This window comes from Pongo abelii, chromosome 23 (genome assembly GCF_028885655.2).
Source record: "Pongo abelii isolate AG06213 chromosome 23, NHGRI_mPonAbe1-v2.0_pri, whole genome shotgun sequence".
NCBI classification, from domain to species: Eukaryota; Metazoa; Chordata; class Mammalia; order Primates; family Hominidae; genus Pongo; species Pongo abelii.
In genome coordinates, this window is record NC_085929.1 from 24,623,160 (window position 1) to 24,645,986 (window position 22,827).

At 50.6% G+C, this 22,827-nt stretch overlaps 1 protein-coding gene across 5 annotated transcripts; it reads left to right on the forward strand.

Annotated features, from left to right (window-relative positions):
• Window positions 1–1,450: 1,450 nt before the first annotated feature.
• Window positions 1,451–22,778, forward strand: TUBA8 (tubulin alpha 8). 5 transcript variants are annotated; one of them, XM_054543040.1, is made up of 6 exons: window positions 1,451–2,491; window positions 13,163–13,385; window positions 15,821–15,969; window positions 18,015–18,695; window positions 21,073–21,158; window positions 22,466–22,778. In XM_054543040.1, the coding sequence occupies exons 1-6, from the start codon at window positions 2,489–2,491 to the stop codon at window positions 22,683–22,685; spliced, it is 1,362 nt and encodes a 453-aa protein (XP_054399015.1). In that variant the 5' UTR covers window positions 1,451–2,488; the 3' UTR covers window positions 22,686–22,778. The 5 variants fall into 5 exon arrangements, with proteins under 5 accessions (XP_054399015.1, XP_002830879.1, XP_054399016.1 ...); XM_054543042.2 differs by having other exon boundaries at window positions 2,340–2,491; window positions 13,321–13,385; XM_002830833.3 differs by lacking the exon at window positions 21,073–21,158.
• Window positions 22,779–22,827: the final 49 nt, after the last annotated feature.

Here is a 22,827-nt window from a genome sequence, read left to right on the forward strand (position 1 = left end):
GAGGTGGTTCAAGAGCCTTGTCATAATGAAAGGCAATTCAGGGCCACCGTCATTACTAGTATCATCATCATCATCACCATCATCATCATCATCTTTATCCCAACACCTTAAGAACCCGTTTATGATCTATGTGGCGGTTCACAAAGAGAACTCGAAAAGTGAATTTATTCAGCTATGTTTATTGAGCTCGCCTGATGCACTCAACTAGCTGTTTCTGGTGGGGAGGGCACTAAGATGAATAACACAACCCCTTCCTTTAAGGTGTTGCTGTTTTGTAGAGTGTTTAGACACACACACACCCCTATACTCCAAACTAGAAAGTGATAAATACGGCCGGGCACGGTGGCTCATGCCTGTAATCTCAGCACTTTGGGAGGCTGAGGCAGGTGGATCACGAGGTCAGGAATTCGAGACCAGCCTGACCAACATGGTGAAACCCCGTCTCTACTAAAGATACATATTAGCTGGGCGTGGTGGTGTCTGCCTGTAATCGCAGCTACTCAGGAGGCTGAGGCAGGAGAATCGCTTGAACCCAGGAGGCGAGGTTGCAGTGAGCTGAGACTGCACCACTGCACCCCGGCCTGGGCAACAGAGCGAGACTTTGTCCCAAAAAAAAAAAGTAAAAGAAAGTGATAAATACTATGGGGCTGGGCGCGATGGCTCACGCCTGTAATCCCAGCACTTTGGGAGGCCGAGATGGGCGGATCACAAGGTCAGGAGATTGAGACCATCCTGGGTAACACAGTGAAACCCTGTCTCTACTAAAAATACAAAAAATTAGCCGGGTGTGGTGGCATGCGCCTATAGTCCCAGCTACTCGGGAGGCTGAGGCAGGAGAATCGCTTGAACTCGGGAGGCGGAGGTTGCAGTGAGCCTAGATCACACCACTGCACTCTAGCCTGGGCGACAGAGGGAGACGCCATCAAAAAAATTAAAAAATAAAAAATAAAAGAAATACTATGGAAGAAGTAATAGAATATGCTATGTGAGAGTTTGGAAGAGAAATACATATAGAGTTATAATAATAACCAAAATCCTTTATTGACCATTTATCATGTTCTTGGCACAATTAGCTTAATCCCGAGTCTTAATTGTCAGGATCTTACATTATAAGATAGACAAAAATTCAACGCATGCTTTACTGAGTACCGTTTGTATCAGTGGGTAAAGCACTGTGTTTGGTACTCTCTCAAATGCAAAGATGATTAAGACACATGTACTATCCTTTATGAATGGGTGGCCAACAACAAATTGCCGCATAGGTAAGCAGAAATCTGCTCTCATTCTCTATTGGCCACAAACAGGCATGTCTTAGGAGCGGAAGAGTAGGAAGATCTCTAACTGTGCTTGGAAACTTGGGGAGTTACCATGTCTGGCTAAAGTGTATTGTCTTAAGGAAAACCTATGAATTTGCCTGCGTTGGCTTGGTGCTGAGGAAAGTGGAAGAGAGGCTGGGGTACGCCTTTCAACATGAATGGAACTGACCACTGGAGGGAAAGAACAAGAAACAGCAGTGAGAACAAGGAACAAAGACTATCCAGCCCATCGCCCACCTGGGGGGAAGTGAGGGGAGATGGGCAGGGTGACAACATGGCCAACATCTAAAGTGTGAAGAGGGGCTTTTACCAAGTGCCCACCCCTTCCCAAGTAGGGGGCAACCAACATCAGCATCTGTGGCGGGTCCTACTACTGGGCAGAGGCAGGGGAACCCTGGCATGAGTTCTGGATTACATAGGAGATGTGACTTGGGCACTTTTGGGGCTTAAAAGGATCAAGGGGGGAGATTTGAAAATCCCAGTGGAGGTGCGAGGTATCCGGGGACAGGGTAAAAACGGGAACAGTCTTCAGCACCTGCCTGTACCAGGAGCTCTGTGTATGCCATCTCATTTCCGTCTCCAGCAGCCAGGCGGGCCTTGGCGGCAAGAGGCACAGGCTTTGGGAGCAGAGGCCCTGCAGCTTGCCAAGCACACACGGCCCTAGGGCGCCCGGCTGAGACGGCACCTTGGCACCCGGGCCCGCTGCAGCCCGCTCCGGTCAGCTACACCCTAGTCAGGAGCCTTTCCAGCGGGTCGGAGGAGAACGGAAGTTTGGGGAGACCCGCGCGATTCGCCTGGCTGCATTTTACATTTCTTTCTCCAGCAGCTGGGGTCACAAAGGCTGCTCTCGCCGGCTGTGTTGGAACGTGGACACGTGCGCTTTGGTAATAGGGCAGCCTCTCCCGCGGGCGCAGTCCCCTCTGCGAGCGCCCCCGGCTGCTGAGGCGGGACCAAGGACCCGGAGATTTGAGCCGCGGGTGGGCGGGGAGGGGCCTTTGTGACCTGCCCGCCCCTCCCCGGCACTGTGATGCCGGGGGGCAGCTGCGGGCCCGGCGCGCCTGTCCCCGGCGCCCCCCCTCCCAGTGTGTCACAACGGCGGAGGCGGCTGTATCTGGAGCAGTCGGGGCGGGCAGGCCCAGCTGGGAGGTGCGCGGGCGAGGACAGCGGCAGCGATGGTGAGGCTTCCCGGGGCCGGGCGGGCTGCGGGCGTGCGGCAGGCGTAGGACCGAGAGCCGAGTCTACGGGGAGGCGCACGGACCCGTCCACCTGGAGCCGCAGGGCTCAAGGCCTTCTAGGGGTGGCAGTTCAGGGTCCAGGAGTCCGCACCCTCAGGCGGGAACACCTGGTGCCCTTTATCGTACGGGGGAAATAGAGACCAGGGGCCAGTTGTTCCTTAAAGGGACCTAAGGGAGCTTTGCGCGCAGACGAGGGGGAGGGAGGCCCTGGGGAGCCCGAAGGAGAAGCGGGCGAGATTCTGGGGTCCCCAGGTGGGCAGCCTGTGGACAGAGTGGAGAGAAGGGCGAGTCCGGGGATTCTGGATGGGTGGTCTGGGCCGGGGCGACCGGGGGACCAGATGCAGTCACGTCTCCAAACCCAGCCTAATGTGACAGGGCCCGGAATGTGACAGAGGACCTAGGGCGCCACGGTCCCCCCACGCGTGGAGGTCTTTCTCGCACCCCCTGGCCAGCGGCTCGGGTTTGCTGCACGCACAGCCCCAGCGCGGCGGGGTCCTCCGGGCGCACTCAGCGCCCAAGTCTTTCCAGCGGTCAGAGTCGAAGGACTTCGGGAGTAAGAAGTCTGTGCTTCCAAAGGCCAGGGGACCTTCGACCTGTTTCCTACCCTGTCTTAGGGGGATCGCGGCTGCTCCCTTCCCTGCCCCCGCCCCTGGATCTCACCGAGGGGCGGCTGCAAACACTCAGTTCCTCTCTCTAGGGTCCCCCTCTCCGCCCCCAGTGCCCCTCGTGGCTAACTAACATTTGACCCCAATCCACTTTCCTAAAGCCCGGAATCCCAGGAATCTCTCCCGGACCCCTGATCTTTCAGCAGTAGGGAGATGAGCTGGAAAGATTGGGGGCAGAGTGAGGGCAGAATAAACCTATGCATGGCTAAGGTCGGGTTCCCCGGGCAGGCTTGCTCCAGGTGTCAGTGATCCAGAAAGCAGGCGAGAACCCCCTCCGCCCCGCCCTGTTAACGTTTGGCCCGTGCCCAGGGCCTCCTGGCTCCCCCGGAGCTCTAGCCTTCCAGCTTCAGTTTTGTCAGCACCCTCCCTCCTCCTAGCGGGCTCCCAGACACCCCTGGGAGCTGAAAGAACTTGGGAATATTAGGGAGGGTGGCCGCAGGAACCTATTTCTGCCTGAGGCCCCTGGTATGAGGCCACACAAGGGGCCCAGAGCTGCGAGTTCAGAATTTTGACTCCTGGCTCTGCAGCTAGCTGTGTGACTTCAAGAAGGTCACTTAACCTCTCTGGATGGGTTTGTTTTACCTGCAAAATGAAGAGAGTTACAATTCAAATTTCCAAGGCTCCACTTAGATTTCGTTATTTTTAAACTTTTTATGGTAGGGAATTTCAAACATATGCAAACGGAGAGCAAATGGTATAATGAGCCATTATATACAGCATCTAAGTTCAATAATTACCAACTTCTGACCTGTCTCACTTCATTTATTCCCTCCCTCCATAATTTTGAAGCAAATGCTAGGCTGCATACTTTAGAATTGATATTTAGTATTTATAATATCTAGCAGGTAGCTAGTGCTTTAGGATTTTTCAAGTGCTTCCCTTGCATACTTTAATTTGGATCTGAATGCCATTGTGGTACAGAGTGGAGCCCAGAGGATGTTTACAGGGGCGTGTCGAGGATCTTAACCCAGCCCTGTGCACAAGCTTCAATGTGTGATCCACAGACAAGTTTCTGACAATGCCTGGTAAATCAACAATTCAAACAGCAAAACCTTATTTTGGATGTGCTTAAGAATTTGGGTGTTTAGCTGAAAACCTATGGTTAAATATTTTGAAACGGGAATACCGTTCATTTATTTTGAAACACTCAGTTTTGTACAGTAGGTTCTATCTAGAACATTTAACTTGTGTGCGTTGCACTGTCTTGATGGCAAATATTTTTTGTTGAACATTTTACACTCACAGAAACTTTTAAAATATCATTTGGCTCGTTTGTAAAAGGCTAAAATGACACATCTATAAACCTAGACCCCTAGAATCTCACTCTTACAAAAACGACTTTATTTCTTCTAAGGATTAAGTTTCAGGCTGCTGTCCCGTCCCCTTCACTTCCCTCCCTGGTGGGGGTTTGGGGGAGGTGTCCTTGGTGTTAAGGGGAATTCGATTTGGCATTTCTGTAGGTTCTGGGCAAGAAAAGTGTAACTAATCCTTATGTGTATTTTAAAATGCATTTCTCTAGCTACTAGGCAGATGAGCATTTTTCCTCTGTGAACTTACCCCCAACCCCTTCTCCCCAGCTACCCACTGCACGGTACCACCAATACCCTTTAGCATTTCTGTCCTGGAGCCTAAAGTTACACAGCTGGTAAGAAGCTGCGTAGAGGCTGGAGTTTACATCTGCTGGGCACCAGAGCCTCTGTCCTGAGCCACCGGCCCGTGCTGGGACCAGCAGGCTACTCCCACAGCAGACCATTCCCATCCGCTCCCAGTGTCCTTCTAGCACGCAGCTCTCTGGGAACTCAGACTATGACACCTTATTTGGGAAGCGGTATGGAGAATCCTGGCCAGGTGCCCTAAGCCAAGCCCATGCCAATGATACCAGGGCACAGAGAAATTTTCTGTGGTTTATGGGGAGGTGGGAATATCTGCAACACGGCTTCCTTAACTCCATTCCGTTAGGACTGGAGAGCATGAAGGAGCCCATCTCCCTGCAAAAATGGGCAGTTAGAGGGTTCTGGGGGCCAAATGGACATCCTTCTGCCTGCAGCCTTCTGCAGTCTCCCCATGTAGACAGGCATGGCCGAGCTCTGTGGAGCTGATAGGTGTATTCTGACCTCAGAGCACCGTATGGGCTCCCAGGGGCTGCAGGTCACGGCTGCCTCCTCCTCCCCTCCCATCACAAAAGGCAGGTTTCCCCAGAGGCACTGGGCACATGCCTCCAAGTGAGGGGCCTTGGTTCACAGGGCAGCGGCTGGGGCAGAGCTGCTGGATTGGTGAGTCCAGTGGGAGCCCCCAGCCTTGGGCCAGGCCCATACAGAGCTTGGGGTGGGGGTTAATGCCATTGTTGAATGTGCTCTCTCCTAGTGACCTTCAAAGGGAGATGAAAGTTAAAAATAATTTTGGAGGGGGAAATAGCTGGTGGATAGCGGGCCAGTGATGGGGGTGGACAGGAGGATGTGGCACTCTCGGGGGGAGGAAGAAGACCAAATGCTCCTTTTCCCTCAGGCCGCAAGAGACGGACAGCACTATCTGTGGCCCTTGTGGTTGGCATTTCCCCTGCAGTGTCTTCCTGTTAGGAGTTCTCTCAGATAATAAGCTGCAGAAAAGAGCAGGAGATGGAGCAGGCACTGTGTGCATCGGATTGAAACTCCTAAGTGTCTCTTGCACCTGCCCCGGTGCCAGCCACAGCCCAGGCCTTCAACGCCCTCCAGCCTCTTATGCTGGGAGTCTCCTTAGCAGATGGCCTCATGGCCAGAGCTGGCCTCCTGTGAGCTCTGTTGCTGCCCTAACTGCAGTGCCTATCATCTGAGCCCCTCTCGCGAGCCACCTTCACTCACTAAAGTGAATTTAGGCCGACTCTGTTTTTGCTGTGTCTGGCTTGCTATCTATTCTTTGTTATGAGTGATTTCAAATATGCCCTATGAACGAAGAGTTCTGAGCAGAGAATTCAGCAGCCCTTTAGGAGCCACATCTGTCCTTACTTTAATTACCCCTCTGTGATACTGTGGGTCTGCTTTTCACTTGCCATCCCTGACCTAGGTCCTAAAATATATGTGATCTATTATCCCAGCCTGACAACTAGAGATAATTCGGTGTAATCACATGCTTCCTGACAGCAACTGGGGCATGAGAGCACAGGTGGTCAGGGAGTGTGGGCGGTGCCAGGCTTTCACAGGGCACACACTGTGGCCCACGTCGGCCCCTCTCCCAGATGATATGCCACTTTTACTGTCTTGTGATACTTGGAAACAGTATCACAAGACAGCCTTTTTAAGGCTTCAAAGTCTCCTTTTGCTAAGGATGGTGATTAGCTTATCTTAGTCCTCTGAGAACAAAGCAAAAGGAAATGACTACTATTAAAATAGAATATAAGATTGATGTAAAAAAAAAAAAGGGCTTCTTGCGGCAAAATTATAAAAGGGCTGCAAAGTTCTAGAATTTCTTTTATTGATGCTCTGCAAAACACAGGCACTGGGTGCATGCCTCCCAGCAAGGGGCCTTGGCTCACAGGGCGGTGGCTCCCCAGGCGGAGTGGTCACAGGTGGCCCAGATGTCTCATTGGCCCTGCCTTTCCTCAGCCTGCGCTCTGGACAGACTGGGCAGTGTGCGGGAACCACCCTGCATTTTACTGCCTCTTGTTCACACTGCTCCTGCATCCACCTGAACTGCCCCAGATCATCTTGGCCGGCTGCCTTCTTCAGGGTCCCTGTGAGTATTCCTCCTTTAGGAAACCAAGCTAGAAGATGTCTCCTCCTTGGAACCCCCTCTGCACTTGACCCATACACTTCTTAGGCCCTGGCCACTGTCCTTGTTGGATGGACTGCAGCTCCTCAGGGCAGGTTTTCATTCCAGTCCTCCTTGTGTTAATTGAGCACCTGCTACATTCAAGCACTGGGCTCGGTACTGGGGATTCCGTGAGTGAAACAAAGGTTCCTTGCCCTCACAGAGCTTACGTTCTCTACTAGAAAGGTGTGAAAATGAACAGGCAGCTATAATACGGTGTGATGATTACAATGACAGGAATGAAGGGGATGGGGGAGCACATGGCAGGGCCCTATGCTGGCTTGGGGTTTTACAGACTTTCCTTAGGAAGTGATAATTAACTGGATACCTGAAGGATGAATGAGAGTTAGCCCAGTACCTCACGATGCTGTCTTGAATGCGGCCACACAAAAAGATTTGCTGTAGAAATGAGTAGGTGCCTTTTGTAGCTATCCCAGTGTGAGGTCTGTGTGAGAAGTGGCATGCTTTTCATGAAGAAGGGACCTCCTTGGTCCCTCCACCTCCCTCCTCTTCACCCCCCAGAAGAAGTTGGGTGGGACAGGCTTCTGCAGCAAACAGGGGACCCCCTCCCCTCACAGGGACCAAGGAGGACAGAACTTGTCTGAGCTCCACAAGCCCAGATTGAAAATAGAACTGAGAGAGAGAGGAGCAGTGTGAGTGAGAGGCGTGTGCTCTGATTGGCTAGACAGGGGAATCTGAAATATGAGTTTGGAGCGGGCTCATGACTTAAATATCCTCTGCTGGGTCAGCTTCCCCTTGCCCCCAACCCCAGCAGCACACGTGAGCCCTGAGAAGCAGACTCCTGGTTCTGTCAGAGAAAGATGACCCATTTTCAAAGAGGCTGCCCCATGAGCCATTCTCCATTTCGCTCTGCACAAGAGACATTTCCTGTTTGGAGTTCTGCTATCCGAACTTGGTCTTGCATTGGTGCAGATGTGGGCATACCCCAGGGCCCTGGGAGTTCAGAGCTGCAAGAGAGGCAGGAGGCCGTGTGGCCTAAAGGAAAGAAGTCAGGCCCAGGTCGGAAGCCCTGGATTCTGGTCCAGGCTCTTTTGCTGCTGCAGTGCTGTGACATGTTGAATTTGTCCCTTTTCCTCCCTGAGCTCAGCTGTTTCATCTGTAAAATAATGGAGAGGGAATCATATTAGGTGATCCATGAGGCTGACCCAGCTCTGGTATCCTAAATGTTCAGAGCCGATATAACATCCCTGGTTATGATAGAAGGATGCCCTTGACTGGCCCAGCTCTGGTATCCTAAATGTTCGGAGCCAATATAACATCCCTGGTTATGATAGAAGGATGCCTTTTCTTGGACGTGAGGATGCGTCCCATGGGCTTCAGCACTGGGTCTGGTCTACGGAACTTCCAGGCCGAAGGCTGGGGAGGGTGATGGGGCAGCATGGCTGCAGGAGTCGAGCTCAGTGCCTGAGCCGGGAGCTCGATGCAGGAGCTGTGGGCTGCTTCTCCTCCCTGCTAGGAGCAGGTGCAAGAGGCCTGCAGAGTGCTGGGGCTGGGCACGGACCTCACAGTGCCATGAAGCCTCATGCAGCTTTGAATTTCACTTGTGATTTCTTCATGGAACTTCAAAGCCCTAACACAGTAGGCACGTAGTCAATTATTATTTGAGTAAGTGACTGCGTGCAATGTCCCAGGATAAGGGGGTTCTGGAGAGGGCAGTCCCTGCTCCTATTCTTTCTCTGTCTCCTTTATTATGATTTTTGCTTTTTGCTATGAAAAATTTCAAACCTTCAGAAAAGTAGAGTGATATGCCACCCATACACCTATTATCTAGATTTAAGAAGAAGAATGATTTTTCCATCTGTTATCTGCTGTGTTTGGGGAGGATTTTAAAGTACAGACGTCATGACATTTTACCTCTAAATGCTTCGGATGCAACTCTAAAAAATAAGGATGTTTTCATACTTAACCACATTTTTATAATACGCTGAACAAAGCAAATCAGTTTATTTGTCCCCCAAATATTTTGATTTGTTCAAATGAGAATTCAGTCAGAGTCCCCATGATGCGTGTGGTGGTGCTTGGTGGTGCCTTAGTTCCTTTGACATGGGACAGCCCCTCCCAGCTCTTCATTTCTCATGAGTTGAAAAGGCTGGGCCGGGCGCGGTGGCTGACGCCTGTAATCCCAGCATTTTGGGAGGCTGAGGCGGGCGGATCACGAGGTCAGGAGATCGAGACCATCCTGGTTAACATGGTGAAACCATGTCTGTACTAAAAGAATACAAAAAATTAGCCGGGCATGGTGGCGGGCGCCTGTAGTCCCAGCTACCTGGGAGGCTGAGGCAGGAGAATGGTGTGAACTCAGGAGGCAGAGCTTGCAGTGAGCCGAGATCGCGCCACTGCACTCCAGTCTGGGCAACAGAGCGAGACTCCGTCTCAAAAAAAAAAAAAAAAAAAGTAAATAAAAAAATTAAAAAAAAATAAAAAGGCTGGACCAGCTGCCCTGTAGGGTGTCTCACCTTCTGGATTGATTTTGTTTTCTCTGATGTCACTGAACTTAATTAACCCTCTGATCCCTGTGTTTCCTGTGAAGTGGAAGCTGAATCTACCGGGCTCAGTGATGAAGGCTGAGATTTTTGAGAAGAAGTCCTCACAGGTCGTGTGTGTGTCACATTGCGTCCCATCAGGAGGTCCTCGATGTCGGGTCGGCCCACAATTAGCGATGCTGAGATTGATCGCAGCCTTAGGCTGGCGACCCTGGTAGTTACGTCCCCCCTTGTGACTATAACAGTGATTCTTTGGCTCTCGGTGAAGATCCAGTTCCCCATCAGTCTTTCACCTAATGGTGTTGGCGCTTTTGTCCAAATCAATCACGTAATTAGAAGATGGAATAGGGCAATATTTCATAATCTATTATTCGGTCCACATTGCTTAGCAGACATTCTTCGATTAAAGAAAAAGAGCCTTCTCTAACTAACGGGGCTGTCTGGATAGGGACAAATGAGTTCTTCTCTGGGAGTTTTCTTTGAGGACTTGTGGCTTTTCTTCTGTGCATCCTGCTTCACTCCAATGCTGCCATCAGTCCTCATGAGGCTCAGGTTGTCTCATCTTAGGCAGTGGGAGCCTCTTCAGGTGCTTGGGTAGCCCCTTGGTTAGCCTCCGTGCCTCCAGCCGCTATGCAACGTTCCAGGCTTGTCTAGCACACTCCCCACCCTGGACCTGGATGCCTCCATCTCTCCAAGGAGCCTGGTTCCTGTTAGCAGGGACCTTCCTTCTCTCTTGATTGGTGTAGCTACTTTTCACTTTTGGGAGCACTTATGAATCTGTCAGTCATTTCTGAGTCTATTTTATGCCTCTGATTATTCTTACGAGCTAATTCAATAGGGAAAATAGCTCTTTCTAAGGTGTGTGTGTGTGTGTGTGTTTGCACTACGGGGGCAGGGGAGAGAGAAAGAGACAGACATTTTGTAAAAGACTGGCATATGTATTAGTGTGAGATTAAAGAGGGCATTAAAAGAGGCTAAAAACGTTGTCACCATGCTAGTGGTTTTCAGGTCCCCCAAATCCTTGACTCTTCCTCCCATGATCTTTGATTTTCCTAAAATATCCCTGCGTCCTCCCTGGAAAGCCCCAGAATGTTCCAGAAGTGAGAGCAGGCTGGGGGCTGGGCAGCACTGTAGGCAGGACTAGAGGGTGGTCGGGATGCGGTGGTGGTGAGGGGGCGACCGACCCAGCAGGCTGAGGGTTAGGACCACAGAGGATACTGTCACTTAGAAGGATAATATATAGGATCAGGCCCCCCTCGGGCCTCTCCAGTGTCCCCTCAGCTTCCACACCTCCCTGAGAAGTCACAGCCACATGCTGAATGTGACGCCGTGGTCTGGGTGGATAACTCGCTGGTTGTGGGTGGTTTCTGGATGCAGATGCTGCTTTCCTTAGGCCTGAATTGAGCCCTCAGATGGAGGCAGAGAATAGACCCCACAATAAAGGAGAGAGGAGCAGGGACCTGAGAGCTCCTTCTACGTGTGCTACTTTTCGGTGCAGAAAAATGCTACCAGGTAGTGCCGTAATGAAAATGATAATGGCAAGACAGCATCAACAACTGTGGCTAACTCACACTTTTCAGATGAGGAGAGGTTCAGTAACTCAGCCCAGGCCACGCAGCACAGCAAGTAAATTGAGAAGGCAACATGTGAACCTGGGGGCGTGGGCAGCTCTGTGGGTGAAGCCCCTCCCTAGCCACCAGGCTCACGGAGATCCAGCGGGTTGCGACCCCCGTCGGGCTGCCCCACGCTCATCCCTGTGCTCATCCTCCCTCAAGGCAAGGACCAGGTGTCGCTCAGCTCTAGCACAGAGACAGGACTAGAGTAGGGGCACAGTTGTAAAACTGAACTAGGGGGCAATGGTCCTGACGCTGTGACCCCTCAAGATGCTACTCAGGGCAGCTGCCCTGCTCTCCATGCCCAGAAATCCTTCCATGTCTCCAGGAGCCCCACACTTTGACGTGGACTCTACTGGCTTCTGTGCCCAGCCGTGCCCTCTGGAGGCTCTGCCCCTGGCTTGGGTTACCCGGAGCTGGAAAATGCCAGGGCAGGTCATGGATAAAAATAGAAACCCACAGACCTGGCACATGCTTCCTGCTGGGCTCAGGCAGCTGCCCCAGGCACAGTGCCGCCTTGTGTGGGCCACTGCTTCCCCACGGCAGGGTGTGAGTGAGAGGATGAGTCTATCATCCCTACGCACGCGTGCGCGCGCGCACACACGCACACACACACACACACACACACAATCCCCACCCCCCTTTTTCTTTAATAATTTCAACTTTTATTTTAGATTCAGGGAGTACATATGCAGATTTGTTACATGGGTATATATCGTGATTCTAAGGTTTGGGTTACGATTACTCCTGTCACCCAGGTAATGAGCGTAGTACCCAATAGTTAGTTTTCCAATCCTTGCCCCCTTCTTCCCTCCCCACTCCAGTAGTCCCCAATGTCTACTGTTGCCATTTTTCTGTCCGTGAGTACCCCATGTTTAGCTCTCACTTATAAGAACATGTGGTATTTGTTTTTCTATTCCTGCATTAATTTGCTTAGGATAATGACCTCCAGCTGCATCCATGTTGCTGCAAAGGATATGATTTCATTCTTTTTTGGGGGCTGCATAGTATTCCATGGTGCATATGAATCACATTTTCTGTATCCAGCCTACCATTGCTGGGCACCTGGTTGATTCCGTGTCTTTGCTGTTGTGAATAGTGCTGTAATGAACGTGTGAGTGCAGGTGTCTTTTTGGTAGGATGATTTTCTTTTGGATATATACCCAGTAACAGGATTGCTGAGTGAAATGGTAGTTCTAAGTTCTTTGAGAAATCTTCAAACTGCTTTCCACAGTGGCTGAACCAATGTACATTCCCATCAGTGCACTCCCCATCTTAAGCTGTTAGTACGAATACCAATCAGGCAATTGTGGCTTCACATCAGAGTAATGCAGAGCTAAGGACACTCCAGGGTCAGCTTTACTTAACACTTGGCCTGGCTTAGGCAAAGGGCAATGTATGGGGCTGCAAAGATTTTCCAATTGTTCAGCGTGCAGGAAGAGCCTAATTTATACCCTCTCCATCCTCTCTTGGGATAATAAACAATCCTTTATTTCTACAGTGGTAACCGTGATACTACTGACAGCCATGGCGTATACTTCCAGAGCATGTTCCTTTCATGAGTGCTCATTCGCTCTGTGATATCCTGAGACTGTGTGTGTGCATGTGTGTGTGCATGTGTGCGCAATGTCAGAAAGTCAAGGTCAGGAGCGGCTGTGAATGCTGCCTTGTGTGGGCGTAGGCTGAAGGAGAGTTTCTGCCATGATCGCCAGTTCTTCCTTGGGCCTTCTTCACCAGTGCAGGAATCATGTGGTTTGGAATTAGCCCCTTGCTTCATCTTTGCAACCACCCTCTTTTTTTCTTCCCTGGTATAAAAGGTTAACCCTGGGAAGCGACCTCTAGAGCAAAGCACAAAACAGCTGTGTCTTCTTTGGATCTAAGTCCTGGTCCAGCTGCTATAGAACTGGGGCACCTGCAGCCTCAACGCCAACTGGCAATGGGGGGCTGGGACCTGGCTGGCCTGCAAGGTGAATGTTATGGGGATGTAGGGCAAAGGCATGCTGGGGGCCTGGACTCTCTGACCTCGATGCTTCCCTCTCCCCACAGCGGGAATGCATATCAGTCCACGTGGGCCAAGCAGGAGTTCAGATTGGCAATGCCTGCTGGGAGCTCTTCTGCCTGGAACACGGCATCCAGGCAGATGGCACCTTTGATGCTCAAGCCAGCAAGATCAATGATGATGACTCCTTCACCACCTTTTTCAGCGAGACTGGCAATGGGAAGCATGTGCCCCGGGCCGTCATGATAGATCTGGAGCCGACTGTAGTAGGTGAGTGGGGGCGGAGTTCCTCTCCACAGAGAACATCACGAAACTGCAGAGGCATTGGCCCACAGTAGTGAAGGAAGCAGCATCTCTAGCTGGAAGGTGGGGATGGTGCAACCGCAACCTCCCACCCCACGTGACATCTGTCAGCTCCTTGGGGTCCCCACAGTCTCGGGGAATCTCATAACAGTGATCAAGACTCTATGCAGAACAAAACGCCTCCTACTTCAACCCCCAAAACCTGCGGCACCAGGTCAAAATGGTCACACCGCTACTAAATACTAAGGATAAGAAAATCCAAATAATTTTAGAAATTATAAGACACCCCTAAGTGAGCAATTTCCCTAAGTATAGGTTTCTGAGTCTGCCCTCGGGGTGGGTATAACCTCACAGCATCTTACACACAAAGGGGCCTATCACAGCAGGCACATTGCTTCACAGCCAGGGGCCGCTGGAGTTCCGGAATGAGGTTCATTCAGGTTTAGGAAACACAGAGGAATTCTGCCTTGTGTCTAGGCAGATCTGCCCCTCCCACACTATCCCCCAGTAGTGCCACTTCCCCTGTTTCTGACCCCTGGGTCAACTCTCAGTTGAACATCAGGATTTCCCCAGCTCCAAGCCTGGCTCCTCAAGCCAGAGATGGACAGTTCCCCAAAGAGGACTGGCATGAACTACATGCCTGAACACCAATGTCTAGGGGCAACAGAGGGCAGATGCTCCACCCCCCGGATGCTTTGCGCCAGTGCACAAAGTGGAGGTTACCTCCCGGGACACTGCACAGATGATTTTTCTGCAGGGAGTAGAGGAACCCCGAAGAGAAGAGGTGACATAGTTGTGGCCTGATGTGTCTTGATCTGCTCTGTATCCACTTTGTGTGGACCCTTGGAAGTGAGCAGAGACCCCTTAAAGCCCTCTCTAGGGCTCTTGCTACTCTACGACCTGGAACATAGCTTTGCTTCCCATTATTCTAAAATATGTCGAATGCCTGACATATATTATTGCCACCATGAGGTGGAGTTGAGGGGTGGGACAACTCTTGGGGGTCTAGGTTCTGGGCAGATCATCCTGAATCTTTCTCCATGTCCCTAGAATATTTTAATGCAAAAGGACTTAAGTTAAATTGTTGGTACACCTTGGCCGGGCGCGGTGGCTCACACTTGTAATCCCAGCACTTTGGGAGGCCAAGGCGGGCGGATCACGAGGTCAGGAAATCGAGACCATCCTGGTTAATACAGTGAAACCCTGTCTCTACTAAAATTACAAAAAATTAGCCAGGCATGGTGGCGGGTGCCTGTAGTCCCAGCTACTCGGGAGGCTGAGGCAGGAGAATGGCGTGAACCCGGGAGGCGGAGCTTGCAGTGAGTCGAGATCGCGCCACTGCACTCCAGCCTGGGCGACAGAACAAGACCCCATCTCCAAAAAAAAATTGTTAGTACACCTTGCAGCATGAAAGAAAAAACAAAAGGGAAACCTGGAGGAGTCAAGGTGGAATAGGAAGAGAGGCAATTGGCGTTGGTGTTCAATGAGCTTTTTTTTGTTTTTTTATTTTTATTTTTTTGAGATAGAGTCTCGCTCTGTCGCCCAGGCTGGAGTGCAGTGGCGCTATCTCGGCTCACTGCAAGCTCTGCTTCCCGGGTTCACGCCATTCTCCTGCCTCAGCCTCCCGAGTAGCTGGGACTACAGGCGCCCGCCACCACGCCTGGCTAATTTTTTTGTATTTTAAGTAGAGACATGGTTTCACCATGTTAGCCAAGATGGTCTCAATCTCCTGACCTCGTGATCTGCCCACCTTGGCCTCCCAAAATCCTGGGATTATAGGCGTGAGTCACTGCACCCAGCCGGCCCAAGTTTTGTTGCTGTTGTTTTTTTTTGGAGATGGAGCCTCACTCTGTCTTGTTGCCCAGGCTGGAGTGCAGTGGCAAGATGTGGGCTCATGTCAGCCTCTGCCTCCCAGGTTCAAGAGGTTCTCCTACCTCAGCCTTCCTAGTAGCTGGGACTACAGGCGCATGCTGCCACACCTGGCTAACTTTTTGTATTTTAGTAGAGATGGGGTTTCACCGTGTTGCCCAGGCTGGTCTCGAACTCCTAAGCTCAGGCAATCAGCCCGCCTCGGCCTCCCAAAGTGTTAGGATTACAGGCATGAGCCACTGCGCCCGGCGGTGTTCGACGAGCTTTGTAAAGCTAAGGCTTTTTAGGGTTCTAGCCAGCAGGGCAGCCTGCTTCTCACTGCCCACATGAGCCAGAGGCCTTGGCTCTGTTAGTCTCTGAGCTACCCGGGAATTCTCTTAGCCTTTTGCAGATTCATTATGAGGTGGTCTGGCTTAAAACCTCCATGGAGTTTTATAGGTAGGGGAGAACGGAAGGGGGTCCTGTGGTAGTGTGGTAGGGAGGGAGGCTTCTCCCCTGGGCAGTAGGACCTAACGGTCTTCCTCTCTTGGAAGATGAGGTTCGGGCAGGAACCTACCGCCAGCTCTTCCATCCAGAGCAACTGATCACAGGAAAGGAGGATGCAGCCAACAACTATGCCCGAGGCCACTACACGGTGGGCAAGGAGAGTATTGACCTGGTGCTGGACCGCATACGGAAGCTGGTAAGATCAGGAGGGCAGGGGAAGGGTGGGTCAGGCTGGAGTGGACAGGCTTGGGCTCATGCCTCTTTGATCAGGCTGGGGAGAGGCATCTGACCCCTGGCTACAGGATGGAACTCGTAAGGTTTGGGAATTTCTGCTTAAATTCTGTAAGAAGCATGCACAGGGGTGATGCCCCTTCCTCTGTGTTGGCATCATGGACTGTGTTCCAGGCTGAGGCCCTACTCATACTCATTGATACTCTCTGGTAGTATCTGGGGAAGGTTCTGGGTATAAGGCAGGATGAGGTCTCTGCTGGTCGGAAACACAGGTTAACAAAGAATTTAACTTGGAAGAGGAGAGGAAGAGATTGTTGATACATTTGGGCACTTACAAGTGCCATTACAAATGTCAAGCCCATTCCTTCATTTAATCCTTAATAATTATACTTAGGAGGTGTCCTTCCTGTACTTTACAGATAAAGAAATTGAGGGCCAGAGTGGTTCAATATCTTAGCCTGGGTCACACAGCTAAAAAGTGGCAGGGTTGGGGTTTGAACTCGGTTGGACTACGAAGCTCTTGAGTTGTAGGTTGTGTCACTTTATTTATTTAAGCTTCCATTTGCTTATCTGTATAATGGAAAAGCTTGGACCTGATCACATGTTCTTTACCTGGGAGGTAAGGGTGCCAAATTTTTGCATATGTTCACTTTTTCTGTTTAGAGGAGGGCTTGTCAGGGTCATTGGCCTCAAAGCTGTCTGTGGTCCCCAAAAGTTCAAATCACACCCAGTGGGAAAATCCTGTGATTCTGTGAATTCTCTGATAAGAGCTGACATCTGTGCTTACAATGTATCAGACCCTTGCTCAGCATGTTATGCTATTTTATTTAATTGTCACAATAACCTTATGAGGATTTTCTATTGTCCCCATTTTCACTAAGAAGGAACAGAAGCGGCCAGGCACGGTGGCGCATGCCTGTAATCCCAGCACTTTGGGAGGCTGAGGGGGGTGGATCATGGGGTCAAGAGATGGAGATCATCCTGGCCAACATGGTAAAACCCCATCTCTACTACAAATACAAAAAATTAGCTGGGTATGGTGGTGTGTGCCTGTAGTCCCAGCTACTCAGCAGGCTGTGGCAGGAGAATTGCTTGAACCCAGAAGGCGGAGGTTGCAGTGAACCAAGATTGCACCACTGCACTGCACTCCAGCCTGGCGACAGAGCGAGACTCTGTCTCAAAAAAAAAAAGGGAACAGAAGTTTGGAGAGGTTCAGTAACTTGCTCAAGTTCTTGCAACCAAGAAATGGCAAAGTTGATATTAGAACTCAGGCTTTCCGGCTCCATGTACCTTTCTGAAATTGGTGCCCTGAGTCACCTTCCAAGGTTGGGTTGAAGTGTGTAGGAAGCAGTTCCCACAAAATCAAATGACAAGAGCAGGGAAAGTGGGCAAGGAGTTGGGGCCCTCAAAGGGCAAAGTCACCATCCGCTGTGGTTCTGAAACTCTCATTCCCTATTCAACCAAGTTACTGGGCTGAAACCTTCATGTACCTAGAGGCGTGTGCCCCTGCAGCTTGCCATCCTATTAAAAAAAATAGAGACAGAGTCTTGCTCTGTCATCCAAGCCAGAGTGCAGTGGTGTGATCATAGATTTCTGTAGCCATGAGCTCCTGGGCTCAAGTGATCCTCCCACCTCAGCATCCCAAGTAACTGGGACTACAGGTGTGCATCACCACGCCCAGTTAACTTTTAAAATTTTTTGTAGATGTGAGGTCTCACCATATTGCCCATGCTGGTTGTGAACTCCTGGCCTCAATGGATCCTCCTTTCTCAGCTTCCCAAACTGCTGGGATTACAGGCATTGAGTCACTGTGCCTGGCCCCATCCCATACTTTCGCCACTCCTCCAAAGATCAATACAACTCCTTTTGTTTCCTTACTTCTTCAAAGCTGTTTTGATTTCATCCACAAAAAAATATGGGGCAGACACAGTGGGTGGCCTGGCTTTTTTACTGTGGGGTGTTCTCGGAAACCTGTCTTCATGATTTCTTCTCATGTCCTGCTCTCCCCAGACAGATGCTTGCTCTGGCCTGCAAGGCTTCCTGATTTTCCACAGTTTTGGTGGGGGCACTGGCTCCGGCTTCACTTCTCTGCTGATGGAACGCCTCTCCCTGGATTATGGCAAGAAATCCAAGCTGGAGTTTGCCATCTACCCAGCCCCCCAGGTCTCTACTGCAGTGGTGGAGCCCTACAACTCCATCCTGACGACCCACACCACACTGGAACATTCAGATTGTGCTTTCATGGTGGACAACGAAGCCATCTATGACATCTGCCGCAGGAACCTTGACATTGAGCGCCCTACCTACACCAACCTCAACCGCCTCATCAGTCAGATCGTGTCCTCAATCACTGCTTCTCTCCGCTTTGACGGGGCCCTCAACGTGGACCTCACTGAGTTCCAGACCAACCTGGTACCCTACCCCCGCATCCACTTCCCGCTGGTCACCTACGCGCCCATCATCTCTGCCGAGAAAGCCTATCACGAACAGCTCTCCGTGGCCGAGATCACCAGCTCCTGCTTTGAGCCCAACAGCCAGATGGTGAAGTGCGACCCGAGACATGGCAAGTACATGGCCTGCTGCATGCTGTACCGGGGCGACGTGGTGCCTAAGGATGTGAATGTTGCTATTGCCGCCATCAAGACCAAGAGGACCATCCAGTTTGTAGACTGGTGTCCCACAGGCTTCAAGGTGAGAGGTGATGACTTAGGAAGGGGAGAGAGGACTAGAGAAGCAGAGGGAGATGACCAAGGATATGCAATTCCAGGAGCGCTTCAGGCTTTATGTGATGATAAGGGGAGGGGGACTTCAACCAAATGTAACATGAATGGAATTCAGCTTTGGTTGAGACACAAATGCTGTTAAAAGTTTTGTCTGTTTAGGCCATTTTAGAAAAGTTTGGTGTTATTTTAAATTGATTAATTGGTTAATCACCTTTGGTTTTGTTTACTGAGCAACAAGTAATGATTTGGTATTGGCCCGAATCTACTCACCTGAAGTGCAGTGCTTTTGGTATTCGTGATTTGGTTCAATTTGCCTAACGTTAGTTTTTTTTTTTTTTTTTTTTTTTTTTTTTTGAGACAGCGTCTCACTCTGTTGCCCAGGCCGGAGTGCAGTGGCGCCATCTGGGCTCACTGCAAGCTCCGCCTCCTAGGTTCACGCCATTCTCCTGCCTCAGCCTCCCCAGTAGCTGGGACTACAGGTGCCCACCACCACGCCCAGCTAATTTTTTGTATTTAGTAGAGATGGGGTTTCACCGTGTTAACCAGTATGGTCTTGATCTCCTGACCTCGTGATCCGCCCGCCTTGGCCTCCCAAAGTGCTGGGATTACAGGCGTGAGCCACTGTACCCGGCCTTTTTTTTATTTTTATTTTTTGTGAAATGGAGTCTCATTCTGTCACCAAGGCTAGAGTGCAGTGGCACGATCTCGGCTCACTGCAAGCTCCGCTTCCTGGGTTCACGCCATTCTCCTGCCTCAGCCTCCCGAGTAGCTGGGACTACAGGCGCTGACCACCACACCCGGCTAATTTTTTGTATTTTTAGTTAGCCAGGATGGTCTTGATCTCCTAACCTTGTGATCCACCCGTCTCGGCTGGGATTACAGGCATGAGCCACCGCGCCTGGCCTCCAACCTAACATTAGTTTTAATGGATATTTTACACTTCTTTGTCAGCATGATTTTGTGGCCATTTTAATTTTAGAGTTAACCAATTATTCCATTTGCCAGAGGAGTATGATGCCTCTCTCTAACAAAAAGGTGTGTTCTCCCAATTTATTTTGAAAACTTAAATATCTATCCTGCACATCTTAATCAATTTGGAATAATAAGATACTTTTATAGTTATTCTATGATTGCTATTTTCCATTGCCATTAACCAGGAGTAAGCAAAAACCAGCAAGCCATGTTGCTGGTGGTAGACCAAGTGCCCGCAGTCTGGAAAATGCCAGGCTCAGAGAGTCAGTGGGGAGATACAAAATAGCAAGGGTAGACCCTGGGGTCCCAGGATCAGGAATGCTGAATGGTAGAAGTCACCCCTCTGAGCTGGACCAGCAGGCATACAGCCTGGCTGTGCACGTGAACAGCTCAGCCACTCCGCCCATGGTCTTTTGTCAGATTCTGCCATCATAACAGCTACTACATTCACATTAACTACTGCCCTGTAGTCAGGATTTCTTTTTTTATTTTTAATTTTTAAATTTTTTTTCCCCTGAGATGGAGTCTTGCTCTGTTGCCCAGGCTGGAGTGCAGTGGTGCGATCTCGGCTCACTGCAACCTTTGCCTCCCGGGTTCAAGTGATTCTCCTGCCTCAGCCTCCCAGGTAGCTGGGATTACAGGCACGTACCACCATGCTTGGCTAATTTTTGTATTTTTAGTAGAGATGGGGTTTCGCCATGTTGGCCAGGCTGGTCTCAAACTCCTGACCTCAAGTGATCCACCTGCCTCGGCCTCTCAAAGCACTGGGATTACAGGTGTGAGCCACCAAGCCTGGCCCCTAGTCATGCTTTCAATCATTCAGAGGTTTTACTGGTACCTATTGTGTGTCAGGGTTTGTCTCAGTTGCTGGAGGTGAAGAGATGAGCATGCCTCAGTTTTCTTGGTGGGAGTTACAAGTGTGAGGCACCAGCTGCATGCTGGCCTCATGGCTGCCCTGCGTGGGTCTGAGGCTTTGACCTGGCTGTTCTGCTGAGTGAGGAGTGCTATCCTTCTAGCTACATATATAATTTCCCCCCAAGACTATGCCTATTTTTCATGTGACAGTTCTAATCATCCTGGCAAAACCAGTCAAGGTCTTCCAAAAAATGAAATTCTTTTTTCTTTTTCAAATGGAAACAGACAACAAGCTAGTAGGAGAATGAATGGAAAAAAAAGAGAATGAATGAGAGAGACATGGTGGGTGATGGGGAAATTAACAAAGCGGAAATGTCCCCTCATTCTCTCTCCTTTAAGCGGAAGCTCTGGGGTTATGTCCTGAAGGATCATTATGGTAGCATTAGCATAAGCTAAGAAAAGTATGTTCCCTGGAGTGGATGCTGCTAAACTTCATCTTCTTGCATTCTCTCCAACAGTACTTGTCCCCACTTGACTCAGGTCAAGAGATGTTAGCACTTAGAGGAGAGCAGGTTGGCCCAGGCACAAGGTTTATGGCAGTCAGGTCAGTTCTAGCAATGTATGTGATGTGGCCAAGTTCATATTCATTGCCTTTCCCTTCCCCACTTTGCCCCTCTCCCAGTATTACCTCCACCTCCAAGATGCCACCTGTGCCTAAGAGGAATGACAGCTGCTGTGGGCCCAGTGGCTGGCTGGCTACCCACGTTGCCACACAGCTCGCTGCCATTCCCACCCCAGCCCCTCAGGAGGATGTGCATTTTAAAGCTATGGATTTAAGAGACTGGCAATTAAAATGTGGTGGTCTCAGTGGGAGAGGTGGCTGAGGACATCACTGTGGTTCTCATAAGTAATGTCACGGTTTGCCATGTTAGACTTGTCCCAGTTTCCCATGGTTCCTGGGGTTGGCTTTGGTTTGGGACATGTGTTGGGAAGAAGAGAGATTTCCAGGATAGCAGCACCACTGTAAGACGCGTCTGGGCTGAGCCTGGGAGACCTGCCATGCTGCCAAAACTTGGCAAGACCTTCAACAACCTTCTTGGATTGGAGTCCCTGCTTTTCTTCTAAGAAGCCCCGATTCCCAACAATATAGAGCCTGGTTAACGCCAACACCACCCCGGGGCCTTTCGGCTCTCTTTATTTATTGCTCTGGAATATCCCTGTGACCTCTTCCAACAGTTTTCACTCTTGGCAGGGAAACTTCCTTAAATTTATTTGCAACACAACCAAGAGGAACTTCAGATGACCACTTGGGAGAGAGTACACTTTTGAACAGCTTCGAATCTAGAATGCATTTCCCTCTTACACATACACATGTACCAGACACCTCCCACTCGCTCCTAATGTCGCTCGTGACTCTCATTTGCCTACTTGCTGAGCCCCCATACCAGCCCTGTCCTCCTTCTCTAGCCTTTGATTGCCCAGTCCTTCCCCATCTACTTTTGTTTGTTTTGTTTTTAAGAGAAAGGGTCTTGCTGTGTCCCTGCCACTGGAATGCAGTGGAACCATTGTAGCCCACTGCAGCCTCGACCTCATGGGCTCAAGTGATCCTTCCACCTCAGCCTCCCTGAGTAGCTGGGACTAGTAGGCGTAGCCACCGTGCCTGGCTAATTTTTTTTTTTTTTTTTGGTAGAGATGGGTTTTTGCTCTGTTGCCCTCCTGCTTTCACTTTCTCTTCAGCTTCTCCCTCGCCACCTGCTGGCTTCCCCAGTCCCATCCTACCTGTTGCATCCCATAGCCCCACTCCCATGCCCCTGACACCCAGCCATGCCAGGTGACCAAGATGTACCATCCTGAGTTATCCTCTGGCTGACTTGGATCTTCTGTGGCTCCTCCTCTTTCTCTGTCCCTCAGGTGGGCATCAACTACCAGCCCCCGACCGTGGTCCCCGGGGGAGACCTGGCCAAGGTGCAGCGGGCCGTCTGCATGCTCAGCAACACCACGGCCATCGCGGAGGCCTGGGCCCGCCTCGACCACAAGTTCGACCTCATGTATGCCAAGCGGGCCTTTGTACATTGGTATGTCGGAGAGGGGATGGAAGAAGGAGAATTTTCTGAGGCCAGGGAAGACTTAGCTGCCCTGGAGAAGGATTATGAAGAAGTGGGGACTGATTCGTTTGAAGAAGAAAATGAAGGGGAGGAATTTTAAATATACACCTTTCCCTTGGCGCCTTCTCTTTATTTATGCTGCTCCATTCAAAGCACATGTTCAAGAGA